The sequence below is a fragment of the Dermacentor silvarum genome, chromosome 6, assembly GCF_013339745.2.
Source record: "Dermacentor silvarum isolate Dsil-2018 chromosome 6, BIME_Dsil_1.4, whole genome shotgun sequence".
NCBI lineage: Eukaryota > Metazoa > Arthropoda > Arachnida > Ixodida > Ixodidae > Dermacentor > Dermacentor silvarum.
Window position 1 is genome coordinate 168,536,925 of NC_051159.1, and position 18,594 is coordinate 168,555,518.

General features: G+C 41.2%; 1 protein-coding gene across 2 annotated transcripts in view; it reads left to right on the plus strand.

Moving 5' to 3' along the window:
- The window catches only part of LOC119456364 (pleckstrin homology-like domain family B member 1), a 489,108-nt gene extending 472,186 nt beyond the window's left edge, over positions 1-16,922 (plus strand). For both annotated transcript variants that reach the window (XM_037718081.2, XM_037718082.2), the window contains exons 20-21: positions 7,627-7,888; positions 10,900-16,922. In XM_037718081.2, the coding sequence (XP_037574009.1) occupies positions 7,627-7,857 (231 nt within the window). In that variant the 3' untranslated portion in view covers positions 7,858-7,888; positions 10,900-16,922. The remainder of the gene's footprint in view (positions 1-7,626; positions 7,889-10,899) is intronic.
- Positions 16,923-18,594: the final 1,672 nt, after the last annotated feature.

Here is an 18,594-nt window from a genome sequence, read left to right on the forward strand (position 1 = left end):
CACATGCATTTCATGGATGCAGTAAAAGGAGATTACATGAAAACAACTCAAAGCATAAACTCAAGTAGTGTAAAATGCTAACAGTTAGCAAAACTAACAATATTACCATAAAATATATTAAAATCTCCCATGCACCAGCGAGATGTGATGTGGGCATTTCAGAATTAAGGAACACCTTAAGAGAGCTGTAAAATCTATCAAGAATGTGAGCAAGAAGTAAAAACTAGCTTTTCTAGTACTGTTGAGTGACAAGTTTCATGAAAGAATAAAATTTTGCAGATCCAATGCACATGTTGAAATGAATGTGAAGCGAAGCTTAAGTTGTTAATTAAATGCTTTACTACAGTGATGCATAAAATTTTGCTTATTTTCATCCTATGCAACGTGTAATCTTATGGAATGTTTGTTTGTTCACCACAAAGGTCACAACTTATATTGTCGTGTAATTTTTATGTTTACGCATTGCATTGTTCACAAGGTATGCCAGAATGCAAACTTCGATTAAGGTGAACGCACAATGTGAGATGTATGTGAGATGTTGCTGTATGATGCTTATTGAAGGAAGAATGGTGACTACAGGTTCATGCGCAGAAAAGTGCAACACATATCAAGCAACATTTAGATATTCTGTAGCTCTTGTACCACAGTGGGACATGCCCCCTTCTGGAGGAATGGCCAAGAACATGCGCACACCCAGTGGCACATACTGAGTGGCTGTATCAAAGAAAAAAATGTAAATCAAGGAATCCGTTGAATATAGTTCACCATTTCATTAACGGATCGGTGTGCTTTAAAGAGGCCTGTGAGCTCACATTATATGGTCAGGTTTTATGTAGAAAGTTGTTTTCTTATGCAGGACGAGGTGCGCATACTGGGTCAGCATACAATGGTTATGTAAGCCACTTCGTGGGTACTTTCATATATCCTTTGTACATATCACGAATTTATCCAACAAGATCTGAGCACGAGATCGCGGGATCGAATCCTGGCCACCGCGGCCTGCATTTCGATGGAGGTGAAATGCAAAAACGCCCATGTGCTCCCGCTGTAGTGCACGCTAAGAAACCCCAGGTGGTCAAAATTAATCCGCAGCCCTCCACTAGCTATGGCATGCCTCATAATCAGAACTGGTTTTGGCACGTAAAACCCCAGAAAGAAGAAGAAGAAACCAATGAGATAGCAACCAACCCAACAGGCACCCATGCTAAACCCCGGAATGTAGGCAACGGAAGCTTCGCTTTTTAGGAGACATTGAACATCAGATTCAGCCTGCTGGCTATTCATTAGAGCACTGAATGGAAACGGTACTGCTGATTTACAGACCTCTTGGTATCTTCTCACATTTTTAAATGTAGGAAATAAATGGAAATGAACCTTTCAGAGTACTTTGTGTACAGCATTAAAACTTATGGTCAAATTTGCACTGTTGCTTGTCTCAGCACATCAGTTCAGACAAAGGGGCATTGTGAGGTGTACGGGGTGAAATTGTTCTATTTCCCTTGTCCACATGTGTAGAACGTAACCTAGCCCTGATGCTATTTTGCCTATATTTGCCAGTGTTAATGCTCTATGTAACCTTTACCTAATTAATGTGTTACATAACAAAATTACCATATGCTCATCAAAGGGATACTAGAGGCAAGCTGAAGTAACGTGTTTCAAATCTTCAAGGTCTGTGTGCATTATGTTAAGTGAGGAGAGAGCTTTTGTAAACAAGAAAATGGTGTATACCTAGGACAGGAAAGGTACTACCACTGGGAATTCAGTATGAGCTCCTAGTGACACCTCATGTCCAGTTTATGAGAGAGAGGGAATTTTATTTCTTCACTCACGAAAATGAAGGCACAGTAACAAGATATACAGAAGGAGGTCCCAAAGCTCAAGGCTGTAAGGGGGACCTCCTGTTCTAATTAAAAAGAACAAAACAAATTAAGTTAGAGCAAATGCAGCAAAGTTGTAAAGTTGTCTACAAATAATTGCACGTGACAGCATAAGAATTGAAACATTATATAATAGTATACAGAATTATGTCTTGAACAAATAAAAAATAAAACAATTCAGGTTAATGCAAACGCAGCAAAGAGCTAGAATTGTTAACATGTATTAATGCAAGGAAACAAGTAAACTGAAAACATGGCATAACGCTGTGCACAATTACATCTCGTACTGAAATAAAAACAAAACAAATCAGGTTAAGTGAAATGTAGCCAAGGGGCAGAGTTTTAACATGTACTGACACAAGGAAACAAGTGGACTGAGATATGGTGAAATGTTATACAGATATAATGGTTTACACCTAAATGAAGCAAACAGAACATGTTAAATTACATCACAGCATTCACAACTTAAGTAAATATGAGAATAACTGCTTTTTAAAGCTGCCTATACTAGGAGACAGCTTTATGTCCGTTGGAATACGGTTCCAGAAAGACATCGCTGCAAACGCAGAAGTGAATTTACTATAATTAGTTCTGATTTTCGGTAATAAGTTGTTTGCTAATGCAAATCGAGTTTTACTATGATTAGCAAGTTGTTCAGTGTTAAAAATTATTTGGGGAATGCTTGAGTGAAGTGAATTGTAGACAAGAATTGCCATGTTTAATTGAAATAGTTTATGAATTGTGAGAATGTGATGCTCTTGCAAAAGAGCAGATACACTACATCGGGGTGATTGGGAAGTACCTAATAATGCGGATGGCCTGGTTCTGAACATATTGTAAAGGTGCAAGATGAGAGCTATATGTGTTGCCCCAAGTCGCAATGCAGTGGGTGAAGTGACTGTGAATTAATGCACGATAAAGTGATAGCAAGGTTGGTAGACTAAAGTATGGACATGCTTTTATAAGAATCCAGATACCATATCCAATTTCTTGTGTTAGATGTGAAATATGGGTAATGTACTTTAAGTTAGAATCAAGGACAACCCCCAAAAAATGACAATGACTAGAAGCTTTGATGGGATAATTATCGATAGCTATAGTTGGAATATTTGACTTTTTTGTGTGTGGGGTGAAATAGCATGAAGACTGTTTTACTAGGGTTAATTTCTAAAAAGTTATGACGACACCAGAGAATAATATTTTCCATATCGGTATTGAGCTTAGAAGTTAGGCTATTAATATAAGTGTCAGCAGTAAGAATCGTAGTGTCATCCGCATAGAGATAAGGCTCACAATGCGAAAGATGGGCAATTAGGTCATTAATGTAGATAGTGAAGAGTAATGGGCCTAATATTGACCCCTGAGGAACTCCCCTATCAATTAATTTGAAGTTAGAAAGGTGATTATAAATGCTAACAGCCTGTTGTCTGTTAGTTAAATAATCGTCAACAAAAGCCAGCGCTGGTCCCACTACAACGATTGTGTTTAATTTAGCAATTAAAACAGTATGAAGAATTGAATCAAACTCTTTTGTGAGGTCAATAAACACTGCTCCAGCATATTTACCTTTGTCAATGTAGTGCTTAATTCTATCAGTGAATGAAAGAAACGCAAGATTAGTAGAGTAACCTGCACGAAAGCCAAACTGTGTAGTGCAAAGAATGTCAATTGGTAAATGATAAAACGGAGCAGGAGCCTCTGTCAGGCCTCAATGCCTTTTGCTCCTGTCACCGTTTCTGTTAAGATACAGAAGAAAAATAAAGGCTTTTAAAAATACTACTCGACCACCAATAATGAGGTAACTGCATCGCATTTGAAGATTAAGGAAACTGCAGTTTAGCAATTTTATCGGGTTTTCCTATAGAGCAAGTCACTAATAACTACCTCTTAATATTGATCTCTCACCGTAAATCGCTGGAGTGTGGCAGCTTCCCTGCGCTACCCTTCTTGCTTGGTTGTTAGCACAAGGTAGAGCATGACCTCCCAAAATTGCTGACTCACTGCTGGACTGCTACCCTGTGCTAGCAGTCGAATGATGTACACACTGAAACAGCACAGCCAAAATGCAATCTACAAAAAATGACAGGGACAAGTGTTGTCCCCTTTCTTTCTTGAAGTCCATGTGCTTTGTATACCATTGCAATTTTTAATAATTTCGCACGAGCATTGACCACACAGAATATCGGAGCCTTATAACGGCAAAAACCGGTGAGATTGGCAATAGTGCAGGCAAGCGCACAAACCACTCTCCAGTGTGTGTTGTCTGCTATGCTATTCACTTCAGGAGTGGTGCACATGCCCTGCCTTTGTTGTCGGTGAGACCCCATCATTCACAGACAATAGCCCATAAGTAGGGTTAAACCGTCCTGAATTTAGCGTGACAGTCCCGAGTCCTGACTTTCCTGTTCGGACGGCCAAATGTCCTGACTTTTGCTTTTTTTCTACTGAATCGCAATCAATAACGGATTCTCTCTTTATAATGCCCGACAGATTGGTAGCATATTCTTCTCTTTTGTCTTCTGTTGCAGTATCATAAACATAAGTCACTTTCGGTTTTGTCATGGCTCTATTGTAGGCCCTACCCAATCACACTACCTCTATATGTACTGGTAGTCGTGTTAGCTAGGCAAATACCACAACTTGCTTGTAAATTGCGACAGGGTATGACTAAAAAGTATGTACAGTGTTGTTGCACGTACAGACTGGTGGCTCTTGGCAGTGACAGGGTCAGTTGTCACCATTCATGGAAGCACCTCGTGTCATGCTAGAATATAATGCGAGATTGTTGTTTCCTCTTCTTCATCAAATATGGGGCAAGCTCAGCCACCAGACCACTGAGGTTGTATGCCAGAAAGTCAGCCTCTTGAGATTGTAAGGAAGGAATACACGGATGTGCCTTATGGTGGCACGTCAGTAAGAAAACAAGAGGGAATTGAAGGTTAACGATATGATGGTGCGGAGCAATCTAGGAAAGCCCACTCCACTAGACACGCACACATATGTCGCACGCAGTCGCTTATCTATTCATTTTTATCTGCGCAATCCTTCCTCTCTTGCAGCACTCCTGCATGAACTTTGGACAGCCTCATCGATTACATAGCAAAGAGGCTTAGCAATCACACTTATCAGTTGTACCTCGCAGTACTTTGACATAAGCACTTACCTGGGAATGTGCTTGCGTACAAGGTGAATGTTTTAGCGCTAAGCACACTGCGCCTGCTGCTACACAACTGTGCAGTGAAACTGGCTCTGTATACAGAGATCTTAGTTGTGCATATTTGCAGACTGACAAAAGTTACAAAAGTACATGTTAATTTGTATTCCGTGGAGCCTATCAGTGAACTGCAATTGAAAGTACAACTGCCTTCAGTGACGTTCCTAACGCTTATGTTTTAGAAGCTCAGATGCAAAAGAATGATATGTACAATCGGCGTCGGAAATTTACAGACAGCAGGATCAGAGAAAATGTTGAACTTCAGAGCAATTTATCATCTTAGCGAGTAAAAATATGCTACACTGTTTTGTTCACATATACTAGTACAGACTGAAAATTGAAATAGTACCAAGCTGCATGCCCAGACTGCACAAATACTGTATAAACTCGCGTAATGAGCACACTTTTTTTCCCAAAAATCCAAAGCAAAGTTGTGGGTGCGTTTATTACGTGGGGTAAATTTTATGGGAACTTTTTCGAAACAGCAAAAATTGAAAAGTAAGACGTTAATGATTTGAAAAATGCATTAGGTAACTTTGCAGTAAAAATGCATGTATACTATTTGCAAACTGTAACAGCATTGTTAGTGCACTTCACTCCGCATCGGAACCACCAGACCTGTCATCCTGGTCGCTGGCCGCTTCATCCACATTGTGGTTCCACAGCAGTTCGTCCTCTCAGCTGCTTCCGGCCGTCTGCCGTTATCGCAAGCATCACGTTGAAGCGCTGCTTTTCGGCACCTGTTGTTTTGACAACCACGCTGCGTGCGTCTCTTTCCTCAACCATCCTGCTCATCAGCATGTCAGTTTATCGGTGTCTGATCAGCGTTTCTGTTTTGTGAGCAGATAAGCTCTATATGTCCTGCAGCAGGTGTATAACTTGGCTTGGGGCCCATCGCGCACAGTAAAACCAAAGACAGGCACAAAAGCGAGCAACAGACACGAATTCGACACTATGCACGACCAGGCTGACTATGCCGACCAAGTGCCCGCCACCCCTTCTTCACTTGGACTCTCCCGTGTGCCGCACCCCTGTGCTTGGCTACGCATTGCGTGTGCGCTCTCTGCTATTACGTCAGAGTAAAGTCCGTAAACTGCATAAAGTAACTGTTGCAGAGAGCTAGTTACGCCTTTTTTTTTTTTTCTCTCTAGAGTCTGCGACGTGCCTTTGCGCTGGTACTAGCGGCAAGGTTGTGGTGAGAACAGGCTGAGCATTATCACAGTCACTCTTTCCGTCAGGCCCCAGGCTACCATGATAACACGCAGCCTGTTCTTACCGCATGCTTACCGGCAGTGTTCTCTCATCATGGCTGTGCCGTCAGCTTCTCAGTCATCAAACCCACCGCCCCTGCCGATATGCCGCCACAGCATGTTTGCCGCTAGCGTGGATGTGTAGCCTACAGAAGTTAGCTGCAGAATTTTGTTTACTTGATCTCAGCATTTCTCACGTGGCATCATTGTTAAGTATTTCCAACACAGCGACAGGCATCGAGATTAAGTGCGCTTGCATTAAACACATGTGCGAGAGTAAAAAATTCTAGTCTCTCAGAGAAACTACAGCACGGCCAATCGATCATGGGACTGCACAGTAGCAAAGTTTGGGGTGCGTTCATTACGCGAGGGGAAAAAAAGTCAGATTTTTCGCGACCAAACTGGGGGTGCGTTCATTGCGCGAGCAAATGCAGTATTCAGCTTTTTCTCAGATTGTGCAGTCCGTGAACGTTTGACGCCTACTGTACATGGATGCAGTGATGGCCATGTTGTGATATGCAAGACTGCATTGATGAGCTGTTGACTCAAGCGGAGATTTCTTGTGATAGGTTTCAGGCAGCTGCATTCTTACCTTGGATGTACTATATGTTACTCTGACATGCTACCAATACCATTATTAAGTTTTATATCACAACTATGTTTTATACCCACCCACATAATTGCTTTTCACTTCTTTCCTTGAAACAGATCAAGGAATAGGAAGTTCTTCAGGCATGTAACCACACCTTTACCTGCCACATAATCACATCTCATGCAGCACCTTAGGCATGTATGGGTGATATTGAATATTTCTCATGCTGTGAAGGAACTGCTTGCTTGTTGATGTGAATTACTGTTAGAAATTTAGCTTATCACCTTTGTACAATCTGTTCTGCGAAGTCACATGTGCAGTACAGCATGCCATACATAATACCACTTCGCAGTATCATCACATGCTGTGCAATGCTTCGTGCATATGTTCAGGTAGTGCAAATGAGTTCATGCACTGCTTGCTGTAGTTGCAATGGTCACATTTTCCTTGTACACACCATTTCACAGACTGATGCTATGTGGCTTTATTGCACGAAGGCCTGCAGTTTACACATTACACAAAACGCTATAATGAGCCTCAGCTCACGTGTTGCTGCTGTTCTTTAGTCACGTGAGGGCTCTGTTTTCTGTTCTGCATCTATTTCAGGCTCTTATGATTGTATGTTAAATTGCACGATGTTGCACACATTGTTTTCACCTCTGTTCTGCTGACTTTGTACGTTTTGTGCAGGCCATAGAAGAGGTCTATGTGGACCACTTGCACTCTGTCAAGAGTCCCAACCCACGTGTGACGTTCTGTGTCAAGACATATGAGCGCACCTTCCACCTAATGGCACCCACTGCTGAGGCCATGCGTATATGGGTTGATGTCATCTTCACTGGTGCTGAAGGCTACCTTGAATTCCTCAGTGAGCCCGACATCGCACCTGCTAGCCGTTCCAGGCACAAGTTCAAGGACTGAACAACCTCCTCCACTTTAAAAGCCTTGGCAGGTAGGTCACCTCGGTGAACAACTGAGCTGTAGTTGTAAAGACCAGCACACCATTTTGTACGGTCAATGAAACTGTGCAAAACTAAGTACTGATCTGAAAGCAAAGCCCTTTGGCACTGATTTGCAACCAAGTGCTTTTATGTGGTAGCCTGTGCCAAATTTAGAATGCGTTAGATTAGAGGCCTGCCTTTCGTCCTTCAAGAAATAGTTCCCTTACAGAAAACACTGGCACAAAGAGAAACAGTTCTTAGGCAAGGATGCTTCAGGAGATGCTTCAATGAAGTCAGTCAACCTTATTGATCACAGTAGCATCCCCAGTTTCATAGGTACTGCAGGGAACAGTGTTCTTCATGAACAGCTCAGCTCAGTACAAAGAAAATGCAGCTTTTCTTCATATGACAGTCTTGTAAGGCTGTATACTAATTGGCCAGCTAATCAATCTTTGACCATGTCCTGCTGGTCTCCTCAAGTTCAATCTTTGATGAATCAGTAAGCAGCCACAGTGCTAAAGCTTACGTGGGCAGCTTAAGTGCTTAACAAAGCCAGTATCAAGCATAGGTGGGCACAGCAAGTGGATTCTCACTCATACTCGCTCACCAGTATAATTATCTGGCTATACGCTCTCTCACACTCATGTACTAACACTCATTGGCACTCATTCACGCTCCTGCTCATGCCCACACATACTCGCCAACACTCGCTCGTTTTCATACTTGCTTTCAATCACATTTAGCATGTTTGCAGATTTTCTTTTTGTAGCGCAAGAAACCTACGAACGTAGAAGAAGAACGAAGACACACACAGGCACTGTGTGCGCTGTGTGTGTCTTCGTTCTTCTTCTACGTCTGTGTGTTTTTTGCGCTACAAGAACAAAATCTGCAAACATGTTACACCAACAAGCCCAAATGCCTACACTGGTACACTTAGCAGCACCCACTAATGCTGTTGCTCGTGTCCATTCAAACCTGCCAGCACTTCTCACGTCCACTCACACTCGCCGACAGTAGTTCACTTTCATACTGACATCCATTCAAGCTCACTATCACAACCTTTCATTGATACTCACGTTTTAACCAGCACTCACTCGTCTTTATATTCACATCCACTCAAGCTCATAAACACTCATTCCCGTTCATCCAGATCCATTCACACCTTTTGTCACTCACTCGCACACTATCCCACATCTGTGAAATCATTGTGGAGCGAATATGAGTCAGAAGTGCTTCTGAGGGAGTATGCCAGCCTATTATATCTTGTGAAGTTTTGATAGCAATTTATCCACCAACGTTACCCAGTTCATTTCATGAATCATTGAGTTTGTGGGTTGATACACATCGAGCATCTTTGTGTACATTTGCCAAATTGGTTCAAGTTGTGGAAAGCATGTGTAACCTCAAAAAGAGGTTTTTGTGGCTAGGAGGAAGGGGGTTGTTTGTGAAGACGCTGCTTAAGGGGACATGCTATTCGAAGACACATGTTTTTCAATATTCACCTTAGAGCAGTGAAACTTGGGCTAGAGTTTCTTATGCCGATTTCAAATATATAATTAGTTTTCTTGCAAGTTGCATACTTTTTGTTCTACGCCATCAAAGTGTAAAACATAAGCCTTTTGTCCCCCCCCCCCCCCCTTTCTATCATTAAACTTCCTCATTTATGGACCACTAAGAATGTCGAAAATTAAGTAGGTAGTGCATATAAAATATTTGATACACATGCAAAATTTGAACCTGGGAAGTTAGCAATACAAACCCCAGTAAGTGCTTACGTGCAATTTATCTACTATATAAATAATATTGAGGTTTAAAGGGGATAACGGCACTCCTCACACCTTAGAGAAAACGTGGGCAACATTTCATGCAGATGCGAGCACCAGAAGTACCAAAAGCAAGATGGGCAAATTCAGAAAGTTGCCAAAAATTGCATTTTCAGAAAAACAAATTTTAAAGTTATAAATTAAAAGTCGCAGCGCTCGAAAAACGCGGCAAATGCATGGTTCTTTAAATCAATGTTGCGCCACAGCAGCCCGGGCAACCATGGTTATTGGGAGAATGGGGCTTGGCCGAGCTCCTCATGCGATCCGCAATAGCGAGCGGCTGCGCGTTGTTGGCTGTGAGACGCTAGAAGACTGCGCACTTTTGGGCTTTTAACAGCTACCTTGTACTCTTTAAACGCAATTTTAACCCATTTCCAGTTGAGTCTCGGCTTTGATTTTTGTTTTCATAACAGTAGAGATACTAAACTTAACAAATTAAGTGAAAACAGAAAATCATTTTTGAAACAACTCACGTGTTCAAGTAGCATCTCCTCTAAAACAACTCACGTGTTCAAGTAGCATCTCCTCTTAAGAATTTTAAGAAGTAAAGTGGTTACTCTATGCGCCTGCACGTAGACTTTGATGTTGAAATGTAACAACTGCTGTGATGTGAATCTGTGTATGTTGGCAGCTCCATACTGTCTTCATAATTTGTCTCGTTCTTAAAGGGTCCCTGCAACACCTTTTCTTCCTAACTGAGAACACACTTGAGTCAGTGCAATGCCTTTAAATATATTCCCGAAGCAATTTTGATAACAACCTTTAAAGAGCACAATTCCTTCTCAACACAGCATTTCCTCTCAATTGGGCTGGCACCAATAATGTGCCTGTTGCTCCTTTCTTGCTTTTTCTTATTTCTGCGGTGCCCTTGTCATACCCCTTTAGGGTTGGCTTCCAATAAGGGTGACAGGATGGGCAGGACGCGTCAGCAACTATCTTTGCCGTTTGCTGGAAAATTGTAGGGGTGTGTAAGCATGCTCAAGCTTTCTCTAGGGACCCGCAGCAGAGAGCGATCTTCTATGCAAGATTGTGGGCTCCCTGATTCAGGCAGTGGAATAATGTTTGGCTCGAACTATTGCCTTCAAATTGCAGACATTTTCTTACAGTGTTCAAAAAGTGTTGCAGTGCCCCTGTCCTTACTGTTTCTCTGCACTAAGCAAGTTGATGCAGACATTAACAATCTACTTTGATTGCTGTAGTGCCAAGGCTGGAGTTCAAGGGCGTCACAGTGTGACGTGCAGAGGAGATGCCTTGCCCGGTTATCATCTATGACAACTGAAGCCAACGAAGTCCCAGGCTCCTTCTTCCGTTGAGGGAAAATGTGACAGCTATCCCTTTTGTACTCTGCATGATACACTTGTTCAGCCTCAAGGGAAGCCTGCACCAACTACCTATATTCGAACTTTGGCAAGGAACAAACCAGCCGACAGAGTGCTGCATGGTGGCAGCCGTGAGCAAAGGAAGAAAAATTGAGTGTTCAATCTGCTGCAACAGTTGGGCAAACTAGTCTCACATCATCAAAAGAAAAACCTGAGCTTTGAACTCGGTTCGTCGGCAGGAGCATCTGTTGGTTGCTTGAGTGTAAGTTTCTCTGTTGTATACATTGGCAGCAATGTCCGTTGATATCATGGATGTGAATTTTCTGTCATGGCACTTGGTGTAATCTTTGGAAGTTGTCATGTGCATATTTCAGTGTAAATCATTTTGTTCTATGTGTGTGTGTGTGTGTGTGTGTGTGTGTTTGTTCCTTTTGATTTAAGTTGCTCTCTTTATGACTTCAGGCAGCCCATGCTAAGTATCACTGAATCACTGTAAAGAACTTCCACAAAAGTTAAAGCTAAGCCACATTTTCAAACTGCGCTCATAGTGCGCATTTTATTTTTTTCTTGCAATTTCAAGCAGCTTTCCTTTCATTTGCTGCCCATGCAAATGTCGCATTCTGTGAAATAGCTGTACAAGATTCGTAATTTTTTCTGCTGCACTGTACAGCTTAGTTCTCTTCCACTGTTCGTGCAGTTCTCTTGCACAAGTGCTCATGGCTTGTTGAATGGTGTATGGAACTACTGTATCATGGGTATCAGGCCCATTATATTAAATTGCTGCTTGTGCATATAAATGTATCAATTGGCATTTTCTTATTAAAATTTGGCTTTTGTTTAATTATATGATGGTCTCCCAAGAAGATGAACCTCTAGGCATACTGAACAAACCATTTGGTTGGCTGTCGATACGCTCAGTTTGAAACAAAATTGATGAACATAAACAGCTTTCATGCTGATTGTCAAAACCATTAAGGCTCCAGTGCGACATACCAAAATGGCTGTGGTTGCAAGAGCACCTTGTACTGGCGGAGCATTGTTGGAAACACAGTGATAAGGTCATCATGCATTCGGCAAAAGAGTCACAGCTAAGCAGAGATAAGCACTAGCGTTTCGAAGTGAAAACATATGAGCTAGGGTCGCTGAGTGTATACTGGTTTCAGAAACAGCCAGACTTGCAGTTCCTCTGGCTTGTGTTTCATTTGTATTTAAGCGTGCATGTTGGGGACACTAATCCAATTCTTGAAACACTCAAAAAGCTGTCAGTAATGATAAAATTAAAGAGGCTGTCTCAAAAACTGTAGGAATGATGTGTCGTGCATCTGACACAGTTCGAAGACTGTTGAGGAAGTTGTCAGATTTTATGTCAATTCACTGATTCACTCACTTAATGCAGTTGAAGATCTCAGAATGACCCAAACCAAACAGAATCTTGCAAAACAAATAACGCCACCACAGAGAAAAAAACGTTTGGCGATTCAGTGTAGTAAAACTGTGTTGCTACTGACCAGCTGCTAGTATTATGCCTGCTAGAAATTGTACCACACATGGCTATAGGTGGCAGGAACAGCAGTGATAATATGGCTATGCTACACTGAAGCACTGGTTATGCTGTAATTGCTTCCTTCAAAAGCAAATTCATTCCTTTATTTCTAGTATTAACCATGTGGGCAGTACCAGAAGGTGTTGTGCATTATCTTAGGCCAAGCACTGGATAAGCTTGACTAAGTTTCATGGTTCCTTTGCATTCAGCTTAATGGGAGACTACTGTGTAGTTTATCACAATGTCAGAGTTTTGATTTAGCAAAAAGAATGTTTTCATTTTGGTGCTTAAGCAGCTGAATACAACATTCGGCCAACAAGTCACCGTAACTGTTATACAATGTAGAGTTTCAGTTTTTACATTCTTACTGATGTACTTTTATTTTGCTACATCTGTCTTCTAGAAATGAAAGCCTTTCTGCTTTGTGGCGTTTCCTCTCCTTTTCAACTTATTCATGCAAGATGTACCTTTGTACATATGGTCACGTGCCACTTGTCAGTGTAGTATTAACACCACATTTTGCTATCATTTTCATTATAAGATTCTAATCGTCTAAAGTCTACAGTGCCGTTGCCTGTGTATGTTAGCCTTTTCTAAAGTGCATGGATTTTACTGTGGGCATTTATTGCTGCTATTTTGTATTGCTTACTGTTGGATAAGTAACCAGTTTTGCATTGGAAGTGACTCCAAAGTAAACTGAAAAGCATAAACTTTTATTTATGTTCACTTGTATGTGCTGTAGACTGTGGAGAGTTGCTTGCGTCTAAGTCAGAAGTATAACCTTACTGAGGCTTTGCAGTAACGTTTTGTCATGTGGAATATCTGTAATGAGCAGTCATGCTAAGAATCATGACATCAATTCCTCCAAAGAGCTCTGCATTGCATTTCATTAACGAAGTCAGCAAGCTTTGAATGTCAATTTGCTTGTGTCTATACTGCTAACGCAAGGTATGGTTATTGTAGCACTATCAGACCATGCAGTTAACTTTTCTATCATAGTATTTCACTATTGCTTTGTATTCTTGGGCATTACATCATAGCCACAAAATCAAGGCAGCTATGACACATGCACTTTTACGTAACAGGTCTCAAAGCAAAGTTGCAAATTACGCAGTTTTTGCCACACTTGCAGTTACACTAAGGCTGAATCTATGACAAGTAAGCGGAATGCTTTTGCCATTACAATTTGATGCGTTGTAGAATATTTCGTGCTGTGTACTCTATAGCATTACAATGTTGCTGCAAGCGGCCCTTATTTACTGCCTCAATCTATTGTTTCTACACCTTGTCTTTCAAGCTCTTCAGTCCACCTTTATTGAACCTGGTTTATTTGGCTGCACAGCCCAGCAGCATCACCAGAAACTTTGAAGGTAGCTGCAAGACTCATTAAGAGCAGTGTACTGACAGGTCACCAATGCTCACATATCAAGGAGGAGCATTCGCTTTAGTCACACACGGCTGCTAACTGCTGTGCTACTAGTACGAGCGCAGTCCTCTGCAGGCAGACGGTAGCCTGCAGGACGACAGTGCAGCAAGTTACTAGCCGAGTGCATGCAGTATACTGCAATATTATGCTAGTAACCACAATGTTTCGAAGCTGATTATTGGTATCGTAACTGGTAGCTACGAGATTGAATTTGGTTCAAAATTATGATGCTAGCATTGCATATTATTATAGACCATATATTATAAATGCCGATTGATTGCAAGGTTATTTTCTTTAGTTAAAGCTGCCTATTGGCAGCCCTTGCAAATTTATTGTGTTGGACACTTATGGCAGCTTTTGTGTCTGCATGAACCACGGAGTGCTCACACAAGCATTGCATTACACTAGAGTCCACAACTTCAGACATATGTGTACTGCTGCTAGAGCACAGCAAGTACTTTGCCTGTTTCAAGTGTTTGTTCAGTACCTTATACTGAGGCACAAAGAACCCTGCAAGAATCCTTTCTGGTGCTCTATTCCTGCTCTTTATATTGCTTCATGAATTGCGGTCAGCTAAGCAAGGCCTGTCAGCACACATCTTCACTTGGCAAACATGCCATGCGAGTGCAAAACAGCAGGTGCTCAAAATTTTTTTATTAGTTATTTGAACATGACTGTCGGAATTCCATGAACAGATTGCGCAGGGGTGTAAATGTTTTTTGTAAGTTGCGTGAGCAAGTTAGCATTGTGCGAGAGCGCCCTTGATACCTACTGCATACATCTAAGTCAGAAAAGTGTACAGTACATCTACTTGCTTTGTCTATTAGTGGTATATGTTTAACATTAGTGAGTGCTTTTTGTTTTTGTTCCTTTAATCATAAATGGCAGCTTGATAATTAGCTCTGTAGATAGCTTCACAGTTCAGAAACTCAAAAACAGCACTTCAGATTCACTGACAAACATCACCAAATAGTCTTGGTTTGCTACATTCGTAATTGTGAATCACCGTTTTTGTCGGCATTCTTGGGTCCAGACATTTAACATTGTTTTTGTGTATTTTGTGTAATATTTCTATGTGTTTTTGCCCATTAATCAACCTTCATGATCCCTTTCATGCAGCAGTTAGTGTCGCATAAGTTTGCACTTCTAAATCTGGGTGGCACAACTGTCCCCATAGACAAAGGAGAATACCTTTGAAGTTCTGTTACAATTAAAAAAAAAAAAAAAAACAGTGCATTAAAAACATTCATTTGTGCCAGTCTCATGCCTTGTCAGCATGAAACTACACAGCTTCCATTACTCTTTAATGCTGTGCAGTGCTGCATGAAGTGAATTTGTACATCTTTGTGCATTGTTCCTTTCATTGTAACAAAGCCTGTAATGCTTTATATCACCATGTTGACTATGTGAAAACATGCCTACATTCAACATGTGTATGTCACTGTTGGTTTGTATAATTTTGTGTTCACAACCTTTCTGCATTGCCATTCACTGCAAACAGCTGGCATTCCTTCCCTTTCTTTTTTTCTTTTTTGGTATCAGCTTGAGCAGTGAAGCTAGAGCTGCATTGCTATGGCAAATGTAAAGCAATTAAACCAGCAGCAGTTGAGTTGCCATGTCTACTGCTCCCTGGCTGATCACAGTGCCAGATAGCAACATATGTGCCTTGAGGTCAGTCTTTTTCTGTTATTCCAGAACAATTTGTCCTCTGGTAAAGCACTTAAGGTGGCCGTCATGGCACCTTGTTAAAAAATTAATTCCAGGTGTTTTTTTATCGGAGCCAATAAATTTCAATTGCCATACTTGTAGACTTCAGTTGTAACAAACAGAAAAAGGTTTGATGTAAAAGCTACTTCTGTTAATTGTTGGTTCAACATTTTAATGCTTTAGGCTGCAGGAATGTTGCTTTGTGGCCAAATCTGCCTCTGAGTGAGCAAGTTAGTGCAGAGTGGTATACAGGAGACATATCTTTCTCTACTCTTACAGCAGCATCCAAAGTGCTTTGCACATGGGGCAGAATTTGTATAGTGTGCATTGTTTGCACACATGTTGTACCCAGGGATCACATATACATGCTTGTATAATGGTTCACCTTTGGGATGGAATCGAAGCCCAGGCCTTGTGTATTCCCTTGAGTTTGCTGTTTACACAGCACTTGTCTCCTTGGCATCAAAAAGCATTCATTTAACAGGTGCTTATGCCTGAAGGTGAGAGACCTTTGTGAATGATAGCAAGGCACTTGGCTGATAATTATCATCATATCACATTTCACCACTCGTCTACTGTAACATTTTGATACATTATCATAAAAGTGGCTGTTAATATTTGCTCTCCCTCTCATGTGAGCTTTTGACTTTCTCAAATGTGGACAAGTCTGCAGAACATTTAAGTACACACATACAAACATACCACTCTCAGTGTCTGTTCCTAAATATGCAGCAGTCCAGGTAAATGCAGCAGCCTGAGTAAAATCGTGACCTATTGATGGACGAGCGCCCACTTCTGGCTAGCTCTCAAATGTTGCGTCACATGTATTTATAATTGTTGTACACCCCTCGTGAACAGTAGATTTTAGAGTATACTACACACTGTTAAACAGTTGCTTAGAACCGCTCGGGTTTGCAGGTAACTGAAGGTGCCATTGACGCTAGACACTTCTTTTTTCAAAGAAATTTAAATCTAGTTAGCAAGTTGTGCTCACTTTTGGTTGTGTACCACTGTGGTCCTCATTGTTAACTTCCAAGTTCTCAGCTTGTCAGTGGCCAAGACATAGTAGCCCATAGCTTGCCTACTTCTTTTATTTGAAGTGTACGTGTCCTCACATTGATGTATCATTCAAAATGCATTTTTTCTTTTTTCATTTACCTGTAGTGTGGTTGATCACACATTTGTTTTGTAGTAGTGCTGCACATGGAAATAAAACTAAGAACTGGTTTTTGTGCCTGTGAGTTGGAATTTTTGTAGAGTGTAGGTTTTCACCAACATGCTTTATAACCTCATACCTCAATGGTCTACCAAGCATGTTTTACAAAAAATACCAATTACTCAAATGACCTAGCTCGAAACTGTACAGTGATCAGCAGTTTTCACAAGTTTTCCCTGCTGGTTGTGCATCTCTTTTACATAAAATTTATTATCGTAACGCAGGTCTAAAACAAACCCTTTTTAGTTTCCCCAGCTTCAAGAACCAACCACCAGATATATGTTAGTGTACTGAGGTGCTCAACAAAGCAGCACTACACTTCATGCCATAAACCAGCTTCAAATGGAACCACCTTGTGTCCTCCATTGTCTCCATCACTGTCTCTTGATTGTTCAGATTATTAATGCATGATCACATTATGAAACTTAATGTTCCATGCACTCTTCTGCAACGCCGAACGTCATCAACAAATGAAATAAACAATGCTATGCGAATTTATTGGAACAGTACTGCACAAAGGAGCAGCTTCTGCACTCCAGCTTTGCCAGGTTTGATAGTAAAGAGTGGTGCAAGCGGATAGTACCATAAAGTAAGGGGACAATGTGACATGCCAATTCAATCGTGCACATTGTTTTTCATGACTTCAATCATGTGTATCACCTTTGGCCAGATTTGTTCATGCAAGTCCAGCATGTGCTTCACCATTTGCACATTAGTCCAGCATCATATGCATACTGAGCAGTTGCAGAAAATGTAACAAGCTACTTTGACACTTTCTTTCACTGTTTTTGTTTAAATAGCACAGATATCTACACAATAAAATGAGCATTCTTTTTTTTTTTCAGTGACGCGCAATTTTTAAAATTTGTTCTGGGGTGTTTTCATGTAAGCACGTCAACTGCTACACCATTGAAAATTTGACCCGCGGTGGTAGCTTAGTGGCTACGGCATTGCGCTGCAGAGCTCAATGCCGCGAGTTCGATCCCGGCCGCGGCGGCCGCATTTCGATAGGGGTGAAATGCAAAACCACCTGTGTACTTGGATTTAGGTGCACGTTAAAGAACCCCTGGAGTTCAAAATTAATTCAGAATTCGCCACTAAAGCGTGCTGTATAATCCTATGGTTCTGGCATGTAAAACTCCACAGTGTTAATATGAATTAAAGTTTGCTCAATGTATTCGCTAGGCCTGTACCCTATGGTTTGCATTTCACTGCAACACATCAAAATTTTCTTGTTCAGCAACTTCTGAAATGATTTTCTACATTTGCTTTGCGGTAGTTTTTGGAAGATGCTGGCTGCATAGGCTCGCATGTTAACAAACAAAACTCGGCACTACGGCAAGGGGCGAAGAAGTGCAAGACTTTAGAAGTATTGGTATGTTCAAACATGCTACCATGGAAGCCATCTATGTAGCAACATTGAAGTGGTCCACATATTGGGGCAATGAAAGCGGAAAGGGGAACAGTCCACTGCTCAATTTTGGCAGCCTGGTGCTCGAATAGATCGATAGCAGTTACATCGGGAGAAAGCTAAAGAGGCTGTCGTGTCTTGACAGAAATTGCCTTTTATGTAAATCAGATGATGTGGTTATTGTAAGTACCACTAAACAGCACGTACAGACCATGCCCATTATGATCTTTTTTATTCATTCTTTTCAATTCAATGAATAACCAAGACACTGC